The sequence below is a fragment of the Pristis pectinata genome, chromosome 1 (assembly GCF_009764475.1).
Source record: "Pristis pectinata isolate sPriPec2 chromosome 1, sPriPec2.1.pri, whole genome shotgun sequence".
Taxonomy (NCBI): Eukaryota; Metazoa; Chordata; class Chondrichthyes; order Rhinopristiformes; family Pristidae; genus Pristis; species Pristis pectinata.
Window position 1 is genome coordinate 142,534,544 of NC_067405.1, and position 27,499 is coordinate 142,562,042.

At 40.7% G+C, this 27,499-nt stretch overlaps 1 protein-coding gene across 3 annotated transcripts in view; it reads right to left on the reverse strand.

Moving 5' to 3' along the window:
* Positions 1–27,499, reverse strand: part of ston2 (stonin 2) — a 92,242-nt gene that overhangs the window by 32,373 nt on the left and 32,370 nt on the right. For all 3 annotated transcript variants that reach the window (XM_052011017.1, XM_052011023.1, XM_052011032.1), the window contains exon 4: positions 26,244–26,393. In XM_052011017.1, coding sequence (XP_051866977.1) covers positions 26,244–26,393 — 150 coding nt within the window. The remainder of the gene's footprint in view (positions 1–26,243; positions 26,394–27,499) is intronic.

Sequence of the window (27,499 nt, forward strand, 5' to 3'; positions counted from 1 at the left end):
GTGATATGGTGGTGAAGAAGACATACGGCATGCTTGCCTTCATTGGATGGGGCTTTGAGTACAAGAGTTGGGACATCACATTACAGCTGTACGAGATGTTGGTGGGACCACACCTGGAATACTGTGTGCAATTCTGGTTGCCATACTATAGGAAGGATGTGATTAAACTGGAGAGGATCCAGAAAAGAATTACAAGGATGTTGCCAGGACTGGAGGGCTTGAGTTATAAGGAGAGACCAGATAGACTGGGACTATTTTCGTTGAAGCAAAGGAAGCTGAGGGGTGACCTTACAGAGGTTTATAAAATCATGAGGGGCATAAGATAAGATGGATTGTCACAGTCTTTTTCCCAGGGTTGGGGAGTCTAAAACTAGAGGGCATAGATTTAAGGTGGGGGTGGGGGAGATTTAAAGTGATCCAAGGGACAAGTTTTTCCAGTAGTGGGCAAATGGAATGAGTTGCCAGAGCAACTGGTGGAGGTGGGTACAATTACAATGTTTAAAAGACATTTGGATGAAGATGTTTAGAGAGATTTGGACCAAATGCAGGCAAATGGGACTAGCTCAGGAAGACACCCTGGTTGGTATGGATGAGTTGGGCCGAATGGCCTGTTTCCCTGCTGCATGAATCAATGAATCAATTCCCAACTGGGAGGCTGAACAGGGTGGGGTCTCTTAAATGCTAAACTGCCAGCAGGAAAAGCAAGCATAATGTTCTTTCCTTTTTATTCATGAAGGGCAACATACTTTACACAGAATTTCTTTCAGACACCCTGGCTATAATGAATTGTTAAATCACTTTGCAGCACAATGAAAGTTAAGAGCTGAACCAAAAATGATTACTTAATGTTTTAATAGACCAAATATAATTGGGGAGGAGATCAACTTATTCAAGGAGAAAATAGTTTCACTCCAGCTGTTTATTCCTAAGTACACAAGTCATATATATCAGTGTTGGCACTACAAACACATCCAACTTTCACAAAACAGAGCTAACTGTGATCAATTCCATTTTCTTCCAGGTAATGTGGCACAAAGCAACTACAGACAGGAATATGTCAAATCCCAGCTACAGGAAAAGCAAGATACACACATTTTACACTTCAAAAACATTTTTACATGTGTATTTGCAATAACTCAACTCCAATGCACATAGATTATTTAGTGAACAGCATAGTTTGCCTAATGTCTTCAAATTCTGCCTTGATTTTATTGTTTTTCTCCCCACTTGCATACAGTCAAATAACTTTGATCCTTGAAAATAAAAAAAAGAGCAATACTGCTGGAAATCTGAAACAAAACAGAAAAATACTGGAAAGAGAGTTAACATTTCAAGACAACAACACTTTGACAGAGCAGGGAAAAAGAGAAAATGAGTTCAGGTTGCAGAGAAGGGGGAGAGATTGATAGGACAGAGGAGCAATGAGGTGGCTCATATATCATAGAGTTGCTGCCTCAAAACTTTAGTGACCTGGATTTAATCCTGACCTCTGTGTAGAGTTTACACATTTCCCCCGTGACCAAGTGTGTTTTTTTTGGGTCTTCTGTTTCCTCCCACATTCCAATGTACAGATTTTAGGTTAATTAGCCAATGTAAATTGCCTCTAAAGTGTACGTGAGTGATTAGGGCAAAAGGATTAATGTAGGGTTCATGTGAAAGGGTGCTTGATGGTCAGGGCAAACTTGATGTACCTGTTTCTGTGCCGTATGACTCTAATGTCTGTGATAGTAGGATGCTGTGGCGGTAGGTTATAAAGGTTAATGGGGATAGTTAGAGAGTGAAAATATAAACAAAGGAGCATAAAAAGATGTGAAATGCAGGCCTGTAGGCCATGCCCAGCAGGTCAAACTGTGTCAACAGCGAGAAAAAGTGAGCCATGATTGATATTGATTGCAGCTTTCATAATTGTGCCCAGAAGGAATATGAGGTGCTGTTCCTCAAGCTAGCTTTGGGTCTTGTTCGAACAACACAGGAGGCCATAACAAATAGGTCAGAGTCAAAGTGGAGCATGTTACTTATTTCCAAACTCAATACTGAATTCTACAACTTCAGGTAAGTCGCTTTTTCTGTTTGTATAAGAACCAGCCATTTATGCTGCAAGTCTCATTTTAGAATATAGAACAGTGTAGCACACGAACAGGCCTTTGGCCCACAGTGTCTGTGCTGAGCACAATGCCAATATAACCAGTACACCTGCCTGCAAGTGGTCTATATCCCTCCATTGCCTGCCTGTTCATGTGTCTGTCTTTTCTTTTACAATATTTTTATTAAATCCATGAAAAAAAATACAGAGTACATGCATCAAAAAAGAGGATAAAAATACTACTGAATACATTGTGTTAAATCATACTTGAGATCACAATACTCTAAATTAATAATCACATGTGATAGTTAGTTAATAAAGAAAAAAAATTGGAATTTTTTATTATAAAAAAAATCTACACCCACTACCAAAAACCGAAGCTGTTTGATAAAAAAAAACACAAGGAAAAGCCCTTGAAACATAACAATGTCAGCCAATGTCTGTATTTTAGTGACCAAATCAAAAGTTTTGAAAATAATTCAAAAAAGGTCCCCACAGGGTTTGAAAGTCTATGTTAGATTCAAGAATTGAAGAATGGATCTTCTCTAGATTCAGGTATGACATAACATCCCGTAACCATTGAGCATGAGTAGGCGGAGTAACTTCCCTCCATTTAAACAACACTGCCCTCCTGGCTATAAGAGAAAGAAAAGCCAGAATGTGTAGATCAGAAGCCTTCAAAAGTTATATCTTTTTCTCCAACAATCCCAAATAATGCAGTCAAAGGATTAAGTTTAAAATTTATTTTAAAAAGCACAGAAAAAGTTTGAAACACCTGTCCAATATTTTTTAAGACTCTGACACGTTCATAACATGTGAATTAAAGAAGACTCTCCGTTATTGCATTTGTCACAGTAAGGAGATATATCGGAATAAAAACGGGATAGTTTGTCCTTAGACATATGGACCACTTTAAATTGAAGGAGAGAATGACAGGCGCATAATGACATGTGTCCGTCTAAATGCCCCTTAAACATTGCTATTAAACATCTACTTCTACCACTTTCCCTGGCAGCCTGTTCTAGGCACCTACCACTCTCTGTGTAAAAAAAAACTTGCCTGGTAAATCTCCTTTAAACTTCCCTCCTCTAACCTTAAAGTTATGCCCGCTAGTATTTTACATTTCTACCCTGGGGAAAAAGACTGACTATCTACCCTATCTATGCCTCTCATAATTTTTTATACTTCTATCAGGTCACCCCTCAGCCTCTGATGCTCCACGGAAAGCAATACAAGTTTGTCCAAACTTTCCTTATAATTAAGGCTCTCTAATCCACGCAACATCCTGGTAAACCTCTTCTACATCCTCTTCAAACCCTCCACGTCCTTCCTGTAATGTGGCAAACAGAACTGCACACAGTACTCTAAATGTGGCTGAACCAAAGTTTTATACAGTTGCAATTTGACTTCCCGACTTTTAGATTCAGTGCCCCAACCAATGAAGGCAAGCATGCTGTACGCTTCTTTGCCTCTCTATCTTCTTGTGTTGCCACTTTCAGGGAGCTGACAACCTTCCTCACTATCCATAACCCCGCCAACTTTTGTGTCATCTGCAAACTTACTAATCAGCCCACCTACATGTTTGTCCATATCATTTACACTTATCACAAACAACAGAGGTCCCAGCGCTGATCCTAGCGGAACACCAGTGATCACAGACCTCCAGTCAGAATAACACCTCTCCACCACTACCCTCTGCTTTCCATGGCCAAGCCAATATTGAATCCAATCTACCAAGTCTCCATGGATCCCATGCACCTTAATCTTCTGGATCAACATACCCTGAGTGACCTTTGTCAAAAGCTATACTAAAAGTCTATTTAAACAACCCAATTCAATTCAATCATCTTTGTCACCTCCTCAAAAAACTCAAATCAACTTTGTAAGACATGACCTCCCATCCACAAAGCCATGCTGACTATCCCTCATAAGTCTATGCTTTTCCAGATGTGAGTAGATCCTATCCCTAAGAATCTTCTCCAATAATGTCCTTACCACTGATGTAAGGATCACCTGCTGATGATTTCCTGGTTTGTCTCTACTACCCTTCTTAAACAGAGGAACATCATTGGCTATTCTCCAGTCCTCTGGGACCTTGCCTGTGGCTACAGAGGATATAAAGATCTCTGTCAAGGCCCCAGTAAACTTTATTGTCTCTGTCAATAACCTGGGATAGATCCCATCAGGCCCTGGGGACTTATCCACCTTAATGTTCTTCAAGAGACTCAATATCTCCTCCTCCTTCTCTGTTGACACAGCTTGACCTGCTGGGCATGTCCTACAGCCCTGCATTTCACATCTTTTATGCTGCTTTGCTTGTAGCATTCTCACTCTCTGACTGCACCCATTAACCCATCAACCAGACCAACTTTGTAACTTATCCTCATGCTACTCTGGCCTCACCATATCACTGATATTCCCTTTATCCTTTCCATCCCTCTCCCATATTCTCTGCAACTTAAAACTAACATGATTTCTCTTTTTCCCAGATCTGGTGAAGGGTTTTTGATTTGAGACATCAACTCCATTTCCCTTTCCACAGATGCTGCCTGACCTGAGTGTTTCCATCATTTTTTGACCCTTCCTTTACTACAATATCTGTTCACTTTTACACAGTACAATGCAGTTGCATACATACCTGTAGAATTTACTGGTTGCTTCCTGCTGCCCCACAGCCGTGCTGCTCTTAGGATGTCTTCTGATATTGTCTCATACACATCACATGGTGTTATCAAAACATGGTTTACACCACTAACCACATCTTCCACCACATCTTACGTCCTCATGGACGGATATTCAAGTTTAATAGTGATCCAGTACTGACAAGATTACACCTTGCGTTAGAAATATAAAAGAGACTCTGGATGAAATAAAGCTTCCCACATCAATGCATATTAGAAGAATGTGGGGCAAAAGGCAGTAAATTACTTTCCTGGCTTGAATTGAAGAGTTGAGTTGTCGGGGATCTGACAATCTCCAGGCAATGGAAATGGAAGAGCTACTTCAGTCCCAGAACAATCAGCTCAACACCGGAGAGCTGGAGGAGCAGATTCAGCTGTGTACAAGCAACAAGGACAGTGAGGAGGTGGAAGTGGCTTCAAAGCTGCAGCTGACCATCAATAGTATTGATAAGAGTGTCCATTTGGCCATGGAACTCAGAGACTTGAAATCCAGGAGAGAGCTTGAGGGGGTACAGGTACCTTACAGGGATGTTTACAAACGGTATGCAGAATAAAGTCAAACAACAGACCAATGCCAGCTTTTTCTTGTATGCTTACTCCACACCATTCAATAACATCAGCTCCACTCCATACACCAGTGTCCCAGATAAGCCCTTGGAATTTTGACTTTAACCAAATCAACTTTATTCTAACTTATGTTCATTTTCAACATCAGTAAAGGCTAGTAGAAAATTTTAATTTCATTACATTTGTGAACGTGGAAACTTTTTCACTTCCCACAATTTCCATTTATATTATTTTTCAAGAATGTAACCACCATGAAAATGGAGGCCTGACTGTATATACATAAGTAAATAACACTTCAGTTAAACAATACATTTCAGGCTTTTTAGGTTTTAAAATAGATCTATTCAGTTCAAAATAAATTTACAAATGAAAAGATCAGCAAGGTTAGCATGGATTTTGTTTGTGATTAAATATTAGATTCAAATCATTTTATTTCATATTTTTCAGTAAAAAGCACAGTTCTAAATCTCAATTTTAAAAATATGTACTAGAATTGTGGGTGTAAAAATGATTGAAATACATCTAAATTCAAATCCATGATTATTAATAGAAAGATTTGTGCAAGTTTAGTTAATCTAGTTGCTAATATCAGAGATTCAGGAATGTTTACAGTTGCTGTGATGCAATGATTAATGAGAATTTATACTGCTACTTTTACAGTCTCACAGACCTCTAGATTTGAGTCCAAAAGGAAGTGGTTTGTTGGCAGGATTAGGCTCCACCTGTTTGATTCATTAGTTAAGCACAGGCATAGGACACGGAATCCAGACAAACCAGTTTATTTCTTACCATCCAGCTGCACTGTCATTCAATCTCTATTTTTCTTAGGCTTCCAACAGCATATTGGAATGTGCAATGTTAAAACACATCCTTCTCACCTATTCATAAGCATGTTAAAACACATCCATTGGTAAAACGTACCGGCCATTTTACCTACAGCAATTGCCATGGTGACTGCACAATGAAAATATCCATTTCAACACAGCAGAAGTTAAAGGACCCAACAATAGGCCTTGAGCATGGGATTTTCAATTGAGAAATAATTGATACTTAGATGAGCAAAGCTTTATTTGAAGTTTGTAGTATCCCCTCAGTACACCATCAATAAGAGTTTCAACACTTATTATAATACTTGCAGACACAATCAGTAGCTAAAAATTCTAGTATTAATTAAAATGTTTTGTTGGGCTGTAGAAAAAATACAGCTAATTAAATAAAAATAGCATTTGATAGGAAAAGCAATTGTATGGTTTCTTTTACAGATTCATAAAGTCATACAGCACAGAAACTGGCCCTTTGGCCCAACTTGTCCATGCTGTCCAAGATGTCCCATGCTGTCCAAGATGTCCATCTGAGCTAGTCCCATTTGCCTGCGTTTGGCCCACATCCCTCTGGGCCTTTTTCATCAACGTACCTGTCCAAATGTCTTTTAAACATTGCATTTTTACCTGCTTCTGCAGCTTCCTCTGGCAGCTTGTTCCATGTACCAACCACCCTCTGTGTGGAAAAACTTGCCCCTCAGGTCCCTCTTAAATCTTTCCCCTTTCACTTTAAATCTATGCCCTCTAGTTTCAGACTCCCCTATCCTGGGAGAAACACTGTGACCATCCACTCCCTCTGCAACTGGATCCTCAACTTCCTTATTAGGGAGACCACAGTCAGTGTGGATCAGCAATAACATCATCTCCTCGCTGACTATCAACACAGGCACACCTCAAGGATGTGTGCTTAGTCCACTGCTCTACTCTCCTTACACTCATGAATGTGTGGCTAAGCACAGCTCAAACATCATATATAAATTCGCCAATGACACCATTGTTGTTGGTAGAATCTCAGATGGCGACGAGCTGGCAGACAGGAGTGAGATAGATTGTCTAGCTGAGTGTTGTTGCAACAACAACCTCTCACTCAACATCAGCAAGACTAAGGAATTGATTGTGGACTTCAGGAGGGAAGTTGGGAGGACACACACCAGTCTTCATTGAGGAGTCAGCAGTGGAAAAGGTGAGCAGCTTCAAGTTCCTGGGTATCAACATCTGAGGATATATCATGGGCCCAACATATTGATGCAATCAAGAAGAAGGCATGCCAGCAGCTCTACTTCTTTAGGAGTTTGAGGAGATTGGTAAGTCACCAAAGACTTGCAAGTTTCTATAGCTGTACAGTGGAGAGCATTCTGACTGGTTGCATCGCAGCCTGGTACAGAGCCTTCAATGTGCAGGATCGCAAGAGGCTGCAGAGGGTTATAGACTCAGCCAGCTCCATCATGGGCACAACCCTCCCCACCATCGAGGACATCTTCAAGAGGTGGTGCCTTGAGAAGGCGGCATCTATCATTAACGAATCTCACCATCTGGAACATGCCCTCTTCTGTTATTACCATCAGGGAGGAGGTACAGGAGCCTGAAGACCCACACTCAACGATTTAGGAACAGCCCCTCCGCCATCAGATTTCTGAACGATCCATGAACCCATGAACACTACCTCATTATTCCTTTTTTTTTGCACTATTTATTTATGTTTGTAATTTACAGATTTTTATGTCTTTGCACTCTACTGCTGCTGCAAAACAACAAAGTTCACGTTATATGTCAGTGATAATAAATCTGGTTCTGGATCAGCAGTGGACCTAGCTTCCTGTGTCAATTCTAGGATTTGTGCTGATGTGTGTGCGTTTGTGAATAGTTGCAATGGGCCCATAAACATTAACTTTAGGGCCTGGGACGTGGGGTGGGGGCGGGGGTGGGAGAAGGACCTCCCCACTAGCTCCACTGATGTATAGAGTTTATCAGATTTCCAGAAAGGAATACAAATCCACCAGTCTTGGCTTTCACTACGATATCAGGATTGAGAGACATTGGGATCCCTGAAAGACGCACCTACACCCCCACCCATTCTGCGTCATGCAGAAAGGACAGGTACCCAACCTGGAATAACAAGTTCTGAGCCAAATGAATGTGAAGAACTGCAAGATCTGGATCTCTGCATTGATACCACTTTTCATTGGAGCTGCTTTCTCAAAGGTAGAACAAAGGATTCTCCGGTATGTCAATATTTTCAGATCCTATCTGGATGCATCACAGCTTGGTATGGCAACTGCTCTTCCCAACACTGCCGAGAGTTGTGGACACAGCTCAGTCCATCATAAAAACCAGCCTCCCCTCCATGCACTCTGTCAACATTTCCCCCTGCCTCGGGAAAGCAGCCAAGATAATCAAAGACCCTTCCCAACCTGGTCATTCTCTCTTCTCACCCCTTCCGTTGAGCAGAAGATACAAAAGCTTGAAAGCATGCACCACCAGGCTCAAAGACAGCTTTTATTGCATTGTTATAAGTCAGCAGGCACAGTAGTGTAGCGGTTAGTGTAACACTATTACAGTGTCAGCGACCCAGTTTCAATTCCGGCTGCTGCCTGAAAGGAGTTTGTACGTTCTCCCCGTGACTGCGTGGGTTTCCTCCGGGTGCTCCTGTTTCCTCCCACATTCCAAAGACGTACCGGTTAGGAAGTTGTGGGCATGCTATGTTGGCGCCGGAAGCGTGGTGACACTTGCGGGCTGCCCCCCAGAACACTCTATGCAAAAGATGCATTTCACTGTGTGTTTCGATGCACATATGACCAATAAAGATACCTTATCTTATCTTAAATAGACTTCTTGTTTGAAAAAGATGAACTCTTGACCTCACAATCTACCTCATCATGGCCCTTGCACCTTATTGTCTTTTTCTGTAATTGTAACACTATATTCTGCATTCTGTTATTGCTTTTCCTTTTTTGTACTACCTTGATGTACTTATGTTTTGAAATGATCTGTATGGATTGCATACAAAGCAGAGTTTTTCACTGTAGCTTGGTACATTTGACAATAATAAACCAATTATCATTCTCATACTAAATGCCTTCATTTCATTGTTTCTGTTTGCTTTCTCTCTTGTTAATTGCCCCCATTAACCCATGAACCAAGTGGCCTCAACAATTTATCCCCACAGCAATCTGGGCCTCACCCTATCAGAGATATTCCTCTTTTCTTATTCATCCCTCCACCCCCATCTTCTCTGCAACTTAAAACTAACTTGTTTTCCTCTTTCCTTGTTTTGACAAAGGGTCATTACCCTGAAAAGTTAATTGTTTCTCTTTTCATAGATACTGCCTGATCTGAGCACTTTCAGCATCTTCTGTTTTCCTATTTTTGAAGCTTACTCTTCAATCTCTTGCTATGATGGAGCATAGAATAGAGTGGCTGTTTTGAGGTTCTGACATTGGGCATGTAAATAATATGCTTGCCCCTCCAAGCTTACTGAATCCATTACACAGACAAGTGACTTTGGTATTAAATGTTACAGGTGTTCCTTAGTAAAATTTTTTCTGAAAACAGTTTTGATGATAAGCATTGTGATTCTTGCACAGTTTACTTTTTCTAACCAGTGCTCTTGAAAGATATCTGCATCTGTATGGGCTGAAAGGAAATATTTGAGACTCGTGAGCATGCTTTTGTGGTCAGAATGCACTAAATAGTATCCGTCTAAGTATTCCGCACATTGTGACATATCCAAAAGAATTGTTCAGTCTGCTTTGGGACAGAACCACACTAAGTCATTCATCTCCTGATCAAAGGGAGCTCCTAACAATAACCCTGCCTGCTTTCATTCCATCTCCCAGCAGCTTCCATTTAAAAGCAAAGCTTTGTGGAACTAGATCTAGTCAGACCCACCCTGAACACAATTCTGGATAAATATCTCCTTTAGAATGTTATTCTTCAAAAGTGACATTTTTCCCTTTGAACAATAGATTGATTGTGCTCCATCAGCTGCTTTTGTTAAGATTGCTGAGGCTGTTGAAGGCTTGTGGTCAGTTTCCTTTTGAGAAGGTGAAATGCCCTTCCCACAAATTCTGTACTAAATGGTGAAACTTTCAATTTAAGCAAGCAACTTGATTCGTCATCACTTGTAGCACTACCTGACTTTTTTTTGTTTTGGGTAGATGGCAGTTGGTTTAATTTTGACTGTTTTACACCCTGCTGAAAATAAAAGCTCCTTCCAGTGTAACCTTTCCAGTGTGTGATAACTACGATGATATGAATTTTAAGAAAAAACATTGTACAAACTGTACTTTTATGCCTATTACTTATATGCAATTATTTCACCACCTTTGGACAATTACAAAGAAGCTCAGACTTTGACCCAAATATAAACATCCTGCCATGATTCCCTTATTGAGCAACACTGTCCCCTAACTTTGCCTTTACATTAATGAAATTATATTTCATGCTAGATTCAGTGCATGCTCAGATGATTTGCTGAATATTCTGCATGCTTTGTAGAATTATATAGATGCAGTTATTTTAAGAAAATGCTCATTTTCATTCAAGAACAGGAAGTGGACAAACAATGCACATTAAATTCACAATGTGGGAACTCCTCTTGGCCTTTTACATTAAACGAGTTTAGCATTTATGCTAAGGTGAAACTTTCATTTAAAAGTTACCATGAATTTGCTGATAATAGAAGAGTGGCATTTTTTGTCACTGCAACAGAACATCCATAATTGAGCTAAACAAGGTTCTATAGATACATAAACATATATTGTTAAATACTCAACTAAAAGCAGAACACTCAGCAGATTAGGCAGCATCCGTAGAAAGGAAAACAGAGTTAACATTTCAGGTTTAAGACTTCTGTTTCTCATTTGCCCAGTTTTGACCAGCTGGTTTTAAGTCGTGATAGGGGGGAAGGGATGGATAGGACAAAGGGACCACATTTGATAGCATGAAATATTCCTTTTGTTATGTCCACGCCTGCAAGCGGCACGGTAGTGTAGCAGTTAGTGCAACACTACTACAGTGCCAGCAACCCGGGTTCAATTCCCACCACTGTCTGTTGGCGACGGAAGCGTGGCAACACTTGCAGGCTGCCCCCAGAACACTCTACGCAAAAATGCATTTCACTGTGTGTTCCGATGTCCATGGTATCTTATCTTTTCTTAACTTAAAACTAATGTTTGCTCTCTTTCTGGGTTCTGAAGAAGGGTCTGCAACCTGAAGTCTTAATGTGTTTCTCCTTCCACAGATGCTGTTTGATCTACTGAGGGTTTCCAGCATTTTCTGACTTTATTTCAGATTTCCAGCATCCACAGTTTTTTGTTTTTCATTTGATAAGACAGAAGCTGTTTATACATAAATTATATTATGCATGACAGAAAAGAAGTGATTATTTAGTTTTTAAATATACGTGAACAAAAGAAATAGAGGGGTCAAAGGCACAATTTTGACCATTCATACTTAAAGACATCACTGACACTGTTATCCTCTTAGTGTAGTCACTGATGATATGATTAATTTTCAAAACATTGCTTAGCTGGCTGGCATCAGACAATGTAATTTTCCAATGCCAGCTGCAGGTTTTTAGCTTCTAGCTGCACTTTAGTTATGTGACTTGAGGTCTTTTCTTTGTAAGGTGGAGCAACCATATAGACGAAATGGTTCCAATGAAGCAGAATAACATTAAATTATCCAGCAGTAAGGAAAAAGCTAGATTTGATCCTTTTTCCCCTTTCATACCCTTATATGTGAGTATTTCAGTAATACGAATCATGCCAAACAGAAACACAAAATGATTACACTGCTAAGAACTTAGAGCAAATGGAATATCAAAGTAATAAAATTTACAGCATTCAAGTAACTTGAAAGACATTTAGATAACACTCCTGAATGAAATTTCACATTTTTCACTGTCTGCTGTGAGCATTAACCTTTAGATTTGCTGGCTTTTGGAGTATGCTTTCATATCCTTAATGCTATGAGGCATTAAACAATTTCTTCTGGATGTTTACTGGGGGAGGAGACCTATCCCCCTGCCTGAACTACCCATCCCCACCATACACCTCCAGCCACTGTTGAAAACATGTGAAGCAGCCTCAAGGGGCCACAAGACCCACTTGTCTTACTGTGGATGCAAGTAAACTGCTTTACTTCTATTACACAGTTGTATAATGGTATCCTGTTTCTTTCCTGTCACCTCTTGTCTAGTTGCTTTTGTGGTAATAAAAAAGAGCTTGCAAGCATGTTTAAACATTGTTCTCAAATCCCATGGCCAGTTAATTCTTCTTGAAAACATTTAATGACATAGTACCCTTTTCAATGTAATAAAAATCACCCAATATGTCTTACAGAACCACTTTCAGATAACATTTGACACCAGGCAGAAAGTGAGATATGGAATGGTGCCCAAAAGCATATAGGAGATTAAATTTGGAGAAATGTGAGGTTTTGGAAGAGAATTCCAGAGCATTAGGCCTAGCTAGTTAAAGATATGGCAATCAGTGGAGCAGCAGTGAAAAATCAGGAGTGCACAACAGGCTGAAATTGAAGGAGGGCAAAAACTTCAAGTTGGAAGTTACATTGATGGGAAGAAGTAAAGCTAAAGAGGACTGGAAAAGATTTTTTTTAATAGTGTTATGAGGGGGTGGGGGGGGGGAGATGAAGCTTACAACTTGACCTTTAAGCCCATACACCAGTAACTATGCAATAACATATAAATTTGTATAATCAAAAAGTGATTTGATAGCATCAGTTCTCGACTGTTTGGAAACACAACTTTATTAAGAAAGAGATTACTGTAATTTCCCTAAACGTAATGAATGAATTTCAAAAATTGTAAAATGCAACAAGATCAGAAGTTTGCTACATTCCAGCTTTCTTCAATCCATACTATCATCCTCCTCCTCCTTGTTAGGAAATTCCTTGGGATTAAGAATGGCTTATTGAATTCCAGTTTTGTGGGCTTTGAAGTGACTACTGAGGGCAATGTAGGAACCACAGATTCTTCCACACATGGGGCAGGAAGTGCCTGACTGAGTGAGTGGGTAGTTTGTGAGGTGATGCACCTCCCTCTACCATTTATACAGGGCTTCAGTATCCTCTTGATGAATGGATTCTAGCCTCTCAGGTGCCTTCAGGTGTCTGACGTAGGCTTTATACCAGGTTTGAGGTCTTGATCTATAAATAACCTTGATCTCAACTAACCAAAGATAATGCTGGTAGAGTGAAAGTGATCCAAATTTCATCATTGGTGGCTGTCTTCGCTGAGAGGTGGCTCTTGAGATACAAGAATTGGTCCAGTTTTCCAGAGTCTCAGCCTCAAAGTTTTGTCATCAGAGGGTAGTATGGTGCACTGGGGGCAGGTTGGTAGGGTACCTTGCAGATGTTGAGTGCAGGGTCCATTCTCTCATATGTAAGGACTCCACAAAATTAGCTCTTCTTGGTCAGCACCTGCCAACTTCCAGCCCAAAAATGTTAACAGTTTCTCCTTCTACAAATGTTGCCTGGCCAGTTGAGTGTTTCCAGCATTTTGTTTCATTTCAGATTTCCAGCTTCCACTGAAAAACCAACATTCTCATTGACTTGTCAAAATCCTAGCCCATGATTGCTCATAATGGAGAAGTTCTCAGGATGGCATGAAGAGTTCCTTCACTGCACACACAGAAACCCAGTATTGACAGCAAAAGGACTTCAACAGTTCCCAAGCTACCCACCTGCCCACTGTCTAGCATCTCCTGCTCTGGCTGTGGTAGAGTCTGCAGGTCCCACATTGGCTAGATCAGCCATGTCAGAACCAACAGTGGAGTGGAAACAAACCATCTTCAATCAAGGCACTGTGAGGGGGGGGGGGGGGTAGAGAGAGACAGAGAGAGACAGAGAGAGAGAGAGAGAGACAGAGACAGAGACAGAGACAGACAGCACTACTCCTACCAAGGACAGGAAGACTAATCCCGAAAAGCCCCTGTTCAATGCTTTAGCGTATAGTAACATCACGGACATACTCTTGTATCAAATGTATGACTCTTGGCACTTGATTGAGAAGTTAAAACTGACACTGGTTTTTAATCAAACACAGGCCAAAATGAATAATGGGATCCAAGAAAAAAAGCAAACCCAGCATGGGAAATGTGGGATCTATTAGATAATTATTTTTAGTTTTGCAGAAGCACACTAGCAATGAAAATACGTACAACCTTAAATGGATGAAGATAAAGACAACTCTGATCATCTTCAAAATAAATTGTTCTACCATTGTTTTGACTGTAACACTATTACAGGCACCAATTATAACTGCTGCTCTTTTCCCAGCACTGCTTGCATATACCAGGTGCAAACCTTTAGATGAGAAATGACAAACATCCAACAAAGATAACTAGTCAGTACATGAAATGAAAATATAACCATAGTTTACATCATGTGCCAACAATCATAAATATCCCACAGAAAGTCCAATGAGAAAATTATTTTAAACTTAAAGTAGGAAAAAGTTTTGAGGGAGCAATAAATGAACATTACTTTTATACTTCAAGGTTTTATACTTAAATAAAGGGGAAAAAACTGTAGAGAAGGAAAAAGTTGGAAACACTCAGTATGTTAGGCAGCAGCTCTGGAATGAGAAACAGAATTAATTGAAGATCTTTCAGGTTTTACTTGTTATTTTGCTTGCCTTTACCTCTTGTACATAAAATTTAGTTCGCTCATTCATTTTCGCTAGAGCGTTGCTAGGGAGTTTCCTGGAAATTCAAATTCAAGCCAATAGAACTTCAACATACAATATAGGAGGGAACATGTGCTTGAAGGCGGAGGATGTGGACGAAGTCCTAAATGAGTACTTTGCATTGGTATTTACCAAGGAGAAGGACGTGGAAGATAGCGAGATCAGTGTGGAACATGGTAATGTGCTGGGGCATTTTGAGATAAAGAAAGAGGTAGATTAAGGTGGATACATCCCCAGGGCCTGATGGGATATACCCCAGGTTATTCAGAGAGGCAAGAGAAGGGATACTGGGGCCTTGACCAAGATCTTTGTGTCCTCTCTAGCCATAGGCGAGGTCCTGGAGGACTGATGAGTAGCTGATGTTCCATTATTCAAGAAAGGAAATAGGAATAGAACATAGAACAGTACAACACAATACAGGCCCTTTGGCCCACAATGTTGTGCCAACTTTTAAACCTCGCCTAAGACTATCTAACCCCTTCCTCCCACATATCCCTCTATTTTAAATTCCTCCATATGCTTATCTAGTAATCTCTTGAATTTCACCAATGTACCTGCCTCCACCACCCCCCTAGGCAGTGCATTCCACGCCCCAACCACTCTCTGGGTAAAAAACCTTCCTCTGATATCTCCCTTGAACTTCCCACCCATTACTTTAAAGCCATGCCCTCTTGTATTGAGCATTGGTGCCCTGGGAAAGAGGTGCTGGCTGTCCACTCTATCTATAACTTAATATTTTGTACACCTCTATCATGTCTCTTCTCATCCTCCTTCTCTCCAAAGAGTAAAACCCTAGCTCCCTTAGTCTCTCCTCATAATCCATACTCTCTAAACCAGGCAGCATCCTGGTAAATCTCCTCTGCACCCTTTCCAACGCTTCTACATCCTTCCTATAATGAGGCAACCAGAACTAGATACAGTGCTCTAAGTGTGGTCTAACCAGAGTTTTATAGAGCTGCATCATTACCTCACGGCTCTTAAACCCGATCCCTCGACTTATGAAAGCTAACACCCTGTAAGCTTTCTTAGCTACCCTATCCACCTGTGAGGCAACTTCCAGGGATTGTGGATATGGACCCCCAGATCCCTCTGCTCCTCCACACTACCCAGAATCCTGCCACTAACTTTGTACTCTGCCTTGGAGTCTGTCCTTCCAAAATGTACCACCTCACACTTTTCCGGATTGAACTCCATTTCTCAGCCCAGTTCTGCATCCTATCAATGTCCCTCTGCAATCTTCAACAATCCTCTACACTATCCACAACACCACCAACCTTTGTGTTGTCTGCAAACTTGCCAACCCACCCTTCTACCCCCCTCATCCAAGTCATTAATAAAAATCACGAAAAGGTCCCAGAACCGATCCCTGTGGGACACCACTAGTCGCAGCCCTCCAATCCGAACGCACTCCCTCCACCACAACCCTCTGCTTTCTACAGGCAAGCCAATTCTGAATCCACACGGCCAAGCTTCCCTGGATCCCATGACCTCTGACCTTCTGAAGAAGGCTACCATGCAGAACCTTGTCAAACGCCTTACTAAAATCCATGTAGACCACATCCACTGCACTACCCTCATCAATCTGTCTGGTCACCTCCTCAAAGAACCCTATCAGGCTTGTGAGACATGATCTGCCCTTCATAAAGCTATGCTGGCTGTCCCTGATCAGACCATGATTCTCTAAATGCCCATGGATCCAATCTCTAAGAATCCTTTCCAACAGCTTGGCTACCACAGACGTAAGGCTCACTGGTCTATAATTCCCTGGACTATCCCTACTACCTTTTTTGAATAAGGGGACAACATTTGCCACCCTCCAATTCCCCGGTACCATTCTCGTGGATGATGAAGACTCAAAGATCCTCGCCGAAGGCTCAGCAATCTCCTCCCTCGCTTCGTGGAGCAGCCTGGGGAATATTCCATCAGGCCCCGGGGACTTATCTATCCTAATATTTTCTAACAGCTCCAACACATCCTCTCTCTTGATATCAACATGCTCTAGAACATTAACCTTACCAACACTGTCCTCAGCATCATCAAGACCCCTCGCCTTGGTGAATACTGAAGAGAAGTATTCATTGAGGACCTCACCCACTTCCACAGCTTCCAGGCACATCTTCCCACCTTTATCCCTAATCGGTTCAACCTCTACTCCCGTATAATGCCTTCTAATCCAGGCAGCAGCCTGGTGAACCACTTCTGCACTCTATAGAGGGAATAATCCTAGAAACTAATAGACCAGTGAGTCTCATATCAATGGCAGGGAAGCTATTGGAGAGGATTCTTAGGGATAGAATTTACGAGCATTTGGAAAACCATGGCCTAATTAGGGACAGTCAGCATGGCTTTGCGCAGGGCAAGTCATGTCTTACTAACTTGATTGAATTTTTTGAGGAGGTGACGAAGGTGATTGATGAAGGTAGAGTTCCAGATGTTGTCTACATGGATTTTAGCAAGGCATTTGACAGCCCCTCATGGTAGGCTCATCCAGAAGGTTAAGATACATGGGATCCATGGTAACTTGGCCATTTTGATTCAGAATTGGCTTGCCCACAGAAGACAGAGGGCAGAAGTCAATGGGACTTAGGAGGTCCTGTTCTGCAGGGATCTGTACTGGGACCTCTGCTGTTTGTGATATATATGTGACCTGGATGAAAATGTAGATGGGTGAGTTAGTAACTTTGTAGACAATACAAAAATTGGTGTTGTGGGTAGCATGGAAGATTGCCAATGGATACAGCGGGATATAGATCAGTTGCAGATATGGGTGGAGAAATGGCAGATGGTTTAATCTGGCCAAATATGAGGTGTTGCACTTTGGGAGATCAAATATAAAGGGACAGTACACAGCAATGACAAGACCCTTAATAGTGTTGATGTACAGAGGGACCTTGGTGTCCAAGTCCATAGTTCCTAAAAATGGCTGCACAGGTTGATAGAGCAGTAAAGGTGGCGTATGGCATGCTTGCCTTTATTAGTTGAGTCATTGAGTTCAAGAGTCGGGAAGTTACATGGCAGCTTCATGAAACTCTGGTTAGGCCACATCTGGAGTATTACATGCAGTTCTGGTCGCCCCATTATAGGAAGAATGTGGAGGTTTTGGAGAGGGTGCAGAAGGGGTTCACGAGGGTGCTGCCTGGATTAGAGGGCATATGCTATAAGGAGAGGTTGGACAAACTTGGGTTGTTTTCTCTGGAGCAGTGGAAGCTGAGGGGAGACCTGATAAAAGTTTATATTATGAGAGGCATAGACAGCTGGTATCTTTTTCCCATGGTCAAAATGTCTAAAACTAGAGAGTGTGCATTTAAGGTGAGAGGGGGTAAGTTCAAAAGAGATGTGCAGGGTATGCTATTTTTTTACACACACAGTGATGGATGCCTGGAATGGGCTGCCAGGGATGGTATTGGAGGAAAATACAATAGAAGTGTTTAAGAGGCTCTTACATAGGCATATGGATGTGCAGAGAATGGAAGGATATGGACATTGTGTTGGCAAAAGGGATTAATTTAGTTGGGCATTTAATTACTAGTTTAATTCGTTGGGCACAACATCGTGGGCCGAAGGGCCTGTTCCTGTGCTGTATTGTTCTATGATTAGGGCCAACCAATTGCAACTCAACACATTCCCACCTACCCTTGGTGAAGGAGGTAGATAAAGTCTACAATATTAGATATCTATACAAAAGGACTAATTAATGGATTTTAATTAAACTTGGCTATGTTTCAGACAAAAAAAAAGCAACTGCTCAGTTCAATTGTTTTCCCAAATATACTCATATTTTATGGTCAGATCCTGGTAATTTCAGAACTACAGTGGCAGGAATGTTTAGCTAAAGACATAATGCATTCACATTAACAATGAGTTCTTCAGTTCATCTCTGGTACATCCTTGAGGGAGTGGCATATTCTATGTTTTCTGCTGGTAGGTACCCCTTTGTTGGTTCTTCTAGTGTAGGTTCTTTCATGTGTTTCTTCCCTCTGTTCTCCTGTGACCCTATAACAGAAAGTGCTTTACAGGAGGATGTCAGGAAAGACATTCTATCTCAAGCTGCTGCAGATTCCTTTCTTAGCAGCTCCCCTCCTTCCTACAGAATGCTTTCTTCACTGGAGATTGCCAGAAAGGCAAGCATTCAGCAATCAACAAAAGCAATAAAATCTCACAAAAATTCCTTGAATGGCTCCTGAAGAAAATTAACACTGCTGACAACCCCACTTTGAGCTGGTCCATATTCTTAACCTTTCTTTGTAATTTCAGCCAGTGTTTGAACTAAATATCTCAGCCTGAAGTTCATGGGTCAAATGTGGACTTGGCACATTTTTGAATATGTACTGAATTTTATTGATTTGTTTTAAAATACAGGACTTCAGAAAGATGTGCATTATATTATCTGACTAATGTTTCTTGGAATCTACTTATCAGGCACATTGGGCTTCCAAGTGAAATACATCATCAAATTCTTCTTTGTGATTTAACTCTTAGATGCTCGTTCAGGTTGCACTGCTAAAATTCTTGCCTTAAAAAGTAAACTGCAGTTTGGGAGTCTTTTTCTTAGTCAGTCACTTGAAGCAAGGATGATTTGCTTCCACTTCAGTTCTGCAGGTTCTGAGGCAGCTGATGAGGCCAATGTTGGATATGCAGAACCTGCATCAGATGGGAGAGGAGAGGAGAGGCTTAATAGCTTGGGTAGGTAGGTAGGTAGGTAGGACAGCTGGAATATTCATTCTGCCATTTTTGCTGGGCTTGCTCTCAACAAAGAGACAAGTTTTTTGGCACCATCCCAGCTGTTCCTTCTCCTTTTTGATCACATGGGCCAGAGATTCTCATGAACAAGTGAGGACGCTTTTTTTCTTTTTTTTTTTAAAAACAGTAATTTCAAGGATCTCCTTGAAGCATTTCCTTGTTTATCCTGATAATCTCTCATCATGAAGGAGCTTGGAGTGGACAGCCTGCGTTCAAAGGGTCTGGCATCAGGTATCCAAACTCTATGACTTGCCCATTGGAAGGCAACTGCCATATACCAGGTATTATTACAGCTTCAATGTTGGGGATGTTGATCTGGAAGAGATACTGGTGTTGGTTCATTCATACAGTCAGTGACATATGATGTGAAATTTGTTTTGCAGCAGTAGTAGAGTGCAATCTATAAATTACAAAAATATATAAATAGTTAAAAGAAAGGAATAATGAGGTAGTGTTCATGGATCATTCAGAAATCTGATGGCAGAGGGGAAGAAGCTGCTCCTGAATCATTGAGTTTGGATCTTCAGGCTCCTGTACCTCCTCCCTGATGGTTTAACAAGAGGGCATGTCCTGGATGGTGAGGGTCCTTGATGATAGATGCCACCTTAAGACACTGCCTCTTGAAGATGTCCTCAATGATGGGGAGGATTGTACCCGTGATGGAGCTGACTGAGTCTATAACCCTCTGCAGCCTCTTGCAATCCTGTGCATTGGAGCCTCCATACCAGGCAGTGATGCAACCAGTGAGGATGCTCTCCACTGTACATCTATAGAAATTTGTAGGAGTCTTTGGTGACATACCAAATCTCCTCAAACTCCTAACAAAGTAGAGCTGCTGGCGTGCCTTCTTCGTGATTGCATCAATGGGTTGGGCCCAGCGTCTAATGGAACAACTAATGCTCCAGCATAATCTTCTTACTTATTACAACCAGTCAGTCAGTTGGGTCCATGCTGTCTCCTAATAGAGCAATCTCATCAGTCCCATTCCCCCTCTCCTCATTTCTTTCTAGTTGTGCAATTTATTCTTTCTCACATGCCCATCAATTCCACCTTTGATTCTTTTGCCATTTATCCACACCGACAGTTATAGAGTCACAGAGTTATACAGCACAGAAACACCGGCCTTCGGCCCAACTTGTCCAAACTCACTAAGTTGTCTACTTGAGCAAGTCCCATCTCCCTGCATTTCCCATATCCCTCTAAAACTTCCCTATCCATGTACATTGGTTACTGTAAATCCATCTACCAGCATATCCCTAGAACATGAAAGGAAACCAAGCACCCAGTGGAACCCCATATGGTCATGGGTAGAATGTGCAAATTCTGCACAAACAACACTAAAAGAAAGGAACCCCTCTTATACAGATCTAATTCCAGTGACGTACATTGATTTCTGTTGTGCTCTCAGCTGTTCATCCCTCAGGTCTAGAATTTTCACCACACCTTCCATACCGCTTCAACCTTCTCTCTCTTATTCCTGAAGACACCTTAAAATCTCCCTCCTTGAACAAGCTTTTGAGTGCCTGTCCTTACATTTCATATGCATTATAAAAGAGACAATTCACCTGAAACATCAACTTTCTACAGATACTGCCTGACCTGCTGTGTAGATCCAGCATTCTTTGGTTTTATTTCAGACTTCCAGCACTATGGTTCTTTGTTTTTCAATTCATGTGGATCAGAATCAGATTTATTATCACCATCTTGTATGTCGTGAAATGTGTTGTTTTACAGCAGCAGTACAGTGCAAAGCCATAAAGTTACTATAAATTACAAAATATAGTGCAAAAAAAAAAGGAATAATGAAGTAGTGTTCATGGACTGTTCAGAAATCTGATGGCAGAGGAAAAAGCTGTTGTTAAATCGTTGAGTATAGGGCTTCAGGCTCCTGTTGTTACTTTGACCAAATCAGCTCCTATGAAATATCTCAAAAGGTTCTGCCACATAGAAGAGGCTACATAAATTCAAGTTGTATCACATGCCCTAAAGAATAAACATTGAACAATAAAGTAAATACCAAGGGACAGGAAATGGAGTTTGCCCTTATGGGACATCACTTTACAAAGAAGCAGTTTTTTCAACATTTCAAGGGGATTGATGAGTTAAGCCAAAGTGCCAAATAATACGTTGGATGATGTTATTGCTGTTCTAAAAATTGAAGGAATATTTCTAGATATTTATAAGACATAAGTAATACCTTTATTTAGCAAAGACCATTGATGAACTACAATAAACTAGTTCTAGACATTTTTCAAAAAAAAAAGTGATTGATGGGTACAATGAGCCAACAGCATAGAAACAATTTATGAAAAGTGATAGTTTTGTGACCTTTTACATTGTTTCATTTCCCCTCAAAAACTGCCTGGAGATCATAAACCAGAACATGAAGTGTCTGACTTCCATCACTAGATGGCTGCATTATCACTTACAAAGATCTATAAACAGAATGACTTGCATTTATATGGTGCTTTTCATGACTCAAGCCCAACCCATAACACTTCACATGAAACGTACTTTTGAACAAGTAGGAAATGTACCAGTCAAATTGTACACATCAAGCATCTACATACAGCAATGTTATGACGACTAGATCATCTAATATCACTTTCCTTCAATGTAGTGCTTTTAACATTGTGCTCACTAAGTTAACACAGCAGCAGTTTCACATAATAGAATTGACCAGGTTCTTTAATTAGTTCAAAATAACCCATTTTTCTTTTGCCTTGGAAATATTGGCACCATTTACAAGTTTGCAAGAACAAGCGGTAGTTGTGGATTTCTTCCTTGCCCAGAGCACTCTACCCTTCCCACTCTTCTCAAAAAGATGCTTTTGTGTCAGAAAACAGATAGGTCAAAGTAAAACAATTTTACCAAGAAATTTAACTGTAGTGTTTAATAAACAAAATCATGCAAGTGAAAAACAATAAACATTTATTTCCAGACTGAAACATGACAACAACCATTTCTGGACTGTGTCATGTCATTGCATAAATTTGATCAGGCACCTTGTCTTCAGTCACTCCTGTATGCCCGACATCCTTTCCTGTGCAAAGCTTCCTTGGTGAGTCTCCTCATCATAAGATGATCTCAAGACATTGTGATCCCCACACAGTGGAAAGCATGCATGTTAAATTACTTACAGGCCATCTCCAAGTTACAAACACCCAATTTACAGAACCCGTACATGCAGATGAGTTCCCATATTATTGAATTCAAAATGCCTTTCCCCTCTCCACTTTTAATAACTGTTCTTTATCATCAGTCTTGTGTTTTTGATGCCATTCATTACAATACTGCAGAGGTACCCTTACCATATTGAGCGATTTTCTGACTTACATACAAAATCAACCCAAGGACATTTGAAAAAATGGAATTCAGTTTGTTATCCAGGATGGCCTGTGCTTGCATCCTTGGACACCCCTACGTCTCCCTCCCCGCCTACCCTCTCGTACACTGTAACGATACCACTAATAGTTCTAGATTACTGGTCCTGACATAGGAATCTGCAACCGATGCCGTAATCTCCCCTAATCCTTTGATTTCCCCAGCACCTCAACCCTGCCCCCACATTATGCCAGTCTCTTAATCACCCAATACTGCTGCACTCCCATTCCACTAGTTCCCCAAGAAACATTGCCAGTTCTTCTCACAAATTCCAATGAAACTGCCAATCTTATTAACGAACAGCATTTCAGAAACAGTCCCCCAATATCCAACTAATCAAGAAGCAACGTGCAAGGAGTCTCTGCTGCTTGAAGGTCACACTCACTGAGATTTGCTACATACTACAGAAGAAGACCAGAACCATGTAGAGTTATACAGCACAGAAACAGGCCTTTCAGCCCAACTCGTCCATGTTGACAAGATGCCTATCTGTGCTAATCCTATTTGCCTGTGTTTGGCTCAGACCTTTCCTATCCATGTACTGGTCCAAATGTCTTTTAAATGCTGTAATTATACCTGTCTCTATCACCCCTTCTGGAGGCTCATTCCATATACCCAACACCCTCTGTGTGGAAAAAAAACTTGCCCTCTGATCTCCTGTAAATCTTTCCCCTCTCACCTTAAAATTATGCCCTCTGGTTTTAGACTCCCCTACCCTGGGAAAAAAGACTGTGGCTCTCTACCTCTGGGAAAACAGTCCCAGCCTGTTCAGTCTCTCCTTATAACTCAAGGCTCCCAGTCCTGGCAACATTCCCATGAATCTTGAAGCAGAGAGTTTTCTGGCACACTGCATGAGGAGCTCCACCTCGTCAAATAAGAGTTTTGTCAGAAAAAAAAGAATCCACTCTTGGCCATGTTCTGCCATCTCTTCCAGCAATCTGTCATTGCCACAAAATATCCTACTTTTTAAAACAAGGTGCAGGTTTGGTTTCAATCTTGAACCAGTGCTACCCAATGCAAAACTGACCCCTATGTATGCAAATTAAGGTACAGCAGTTAGCACCATCAGGTGGCCGAATCACATTGATGCTCCCTATACCAGTCATGGATTAATAGCACATTGCAATCCAAGCATTCCTTTTCAAACTTATCCAATTTTGGAACACCCCACCTTCTTTCCCACCCCACAACCACATCTCAGATTTATGCCAAGAACTTGGCCTGGAATTAGACTGCTTTGGCATAGTTTAGAGGATATAACAATTATTAAAGACAGTTAACATGCCAATATGACATTAGGAAGGCTAATTTTTTTTAAAATATGACGAGTACAAGAATAGAGGCACCTTTGTCCAATTATATAGGGCCCTGGTAACATCACATTGTAATAACATCACTGTGTGCAAGTCTGGTTTCCCTCCCAAAGGATGTGCTTGTTATAGAGTGCAAAAAAGAACAAAAAAAATAGCAGGAGTAGGCCATCTAGCCCCTCAAGCCTGCCCTGGCCTTCAATATGATCATGGCCAATCTTCCCTGGCCTCAACCTCTCCTCTGTGCCAGATCCTTATGGCTCTCAATTCCCTAACCTTGCAAAAATGGATCTACCTTCATTTTAAATTCTTCTAATTATCTGGCATCCACAACTCTCTAGGGAAGAGAATTCCAGAGATTCACCACCCTCCATGAGAATAAATTTCTACATCCTTCCATTTTAAATGACCAGCCCCTCATCTTGTAACTAACCTCCTTGTTTGAAATTCTTCAACCAGTGAAAACATCTCAACATCTACCCTGCCATGCTCACTTTGGATCTTGTGTTTCACCAAGATCAATCATCATTGTTCTAAACACTAAAGAATACAGACCCAATCTATTGAACATCTTTTGCTAGGACATTTATCCTAGTGAATCCCTTCTGGACTAACTCCAATGCTATTATATCTTTTCCCAGGGAAGGGGAACAAAACTTGCGGAGTACTCCAGATATTCTTCACCAATGTCCTATACAACTGTAAAAAAAAATTCATCAGATTGATTCTTAGGATGCTGGGTATGTCATACGAGCAGATTTGGCCTATGCTCTGGGGTAATCCATTTAAATACAAAAGGTCTTGACATAGTAAAGCAAAATTGATATTTACTTAGCTTGGATATATAGAACTAGGGGTCTCAAAATAAGGGCTCATCCTTTCAGGGCTAGGATGAGAAGAAGTCTCTTCACCCAGAATTCTTTGGAATTCTCCACCAAAGATGACTGTGGAGGCTCAGATCACCAAGTATTTTCAAAACAGATCTATAGATATTAAAGAATCTATGGATTTGGAGGTTAGTGCAGAATAGCAGCACTGAGGTAAAAGATCAGCTATAACCTTACTCAATGGCACACTTGGCATGAAGAACTAAATGGCCTATTCTCATTTAAACAAAGACATACACATAAGGGGGTTGTCCTCACAGTTGAAGTTGGGCTCATTTTTAACTCCTTGGATTCTGGATTACTGTTGCTGATCAATGCCATTTCTCAGAGGTTGCTACTCGTCACTGCATAAGGGAGGTTACTCAATATTGCAAAGAGAATCGTTCACCCTAAAAGACGTAGCAAATCAGGCACGAGGACTTGCCAGGATTGTAGGCTTCCCAAAAGTACAAGCTCACAAACAATGCAGAAATAGGAATTTTACTCTTAGCAGCTTCTTGCCAGCATTGCATGGCCGTAGCCCTTGTGGGCCCACTGCACACAGTACATCTCTACCGGTTATCTGTCCACCAACCTCTCTGCTCAGTTCAGTGTTTCATGGGAGTATATCTGTTCCCTAGCACAACTGCAGGTATTCTTCACACACCACCACTCTGTACAAAGTTGCAGAGGAGCTTGTGTGCACATCTTCCTTCAAGAATAACATCAATAGTAGAAAGTCACAAAACTGATAGAAAGTATACAAAAGTAAAATTGTAAATAAAGTGTGCACAGTAATACAAACATATTATTGTAGTCCAGTCTGATTTACAAATTTTGTCTTCCAGCATCCAAACACGTTTGTTACCATACACAGCCAAAGATTTTGCATGCATTTTCCAAATTAGCCAAGATTTTCACATAGCCAGGTTTATTTATGAAGGCATGTTGATCTGGAATGTGTACCAGTACTGGTTAAAACCACCAGTTTTTTTAATCTATATTACATAATGCAACTCATCACAGAGGGTTAAAAGAAAAAAATATTTATGTCTTTATAGTCAGATAAAATTTGGATTACCTGGAGATTCAGGTCTGGAAATACTGTTACTGTGCAAATCTTCTGTTTCAATAGAATGCAGATCTGTGTAGGATAGAGCCAAACTTAGATTGCTGGGCTCCTCAGATTGTGTAGTCCAGCTCCCTTCTGAAGTAGGGGGCTCTCTTGAACCTAAAATTAATATAACAGAATTTGAACGTTTTCAAAAAGTTGCACTACTATCACTACTAAAGCCTGCATCACATTACATTTATAGTGAGAAGTTGGTTTGAATGGAATATTGGTGTGGTGTATCTGTGAGATTTTGCCAAGGAAAGTCATTCACTACATCCTATCAATGCAGCCCTTATCAGCATCCAATCATTTCTTAAATAATTTGGAGACTTTTATTTGCATTTCTGTATTTGGGAGTCTATTTTAATTGTTTATTATTGAATAAGAACCAAATGCATTTTACAGTGGTTTGAATTTATATCCCTCATCAGACCTCAAAAGCTATATTATTCTAGATTTATCATTTCTATTCCCCTAAACAACAAGGTGACATCTCAAATGCTTTCTTTTCAATTTAAAAAGTTCAACCACCTCTCACCTTTCCTCATAAGCTCTGATACCAGCATTCAGAGCCTTTGGCTTTTCTCTGTACAGTGCAGGGTGAGAGCATACTGCACATCACTAAGGGCAGAGTATGATGGAGAGTGAAAGAGACATAAAGTGAGAAAAACCAAATAGTAGATACCCTTCAGCAAATTGAAAAGAATTACTCAAAAGTTTTTGAATACCGAAGCCTCACTTTTAGTTACTGAAGTGTCCAAAAGAAGTTATTTATATTAAAAAAAATCTGAGTTGTTGCTTGACCTACGGGACTGAATCAGGTTATGATTCTCCCCTTCCCACAATCAAATAATCTGTCATCAAAATGAAGGGCAATTGAGGGCATCAAGAATCATGTAATGTCAAGACATTAAGGCCTTCTGAAGACAATTTAAAAAAATACAAGAAAGCAAACGTATTGAGACACAGAATATTGTTGCTTTTCAAAATTATGGTGCAAAACTGCACACTTTTTAAAAAAAATACACTACTGCTTTATGTTGGGTGACACAGTGGCGCTGCAGGTCGTGAATGTCTTTCAGCTTTTGTGACCTGGGTTTGATTCTGACTTCCATGTCAATGTGCAGTTTGAACATTCTCCCTGTGTCTGTGTTAGGTGCAGGAAGAGTTCAGAACCACTCAACCCCTGCCATTCAATAAAATCATGGCTAATCTAATTTTGG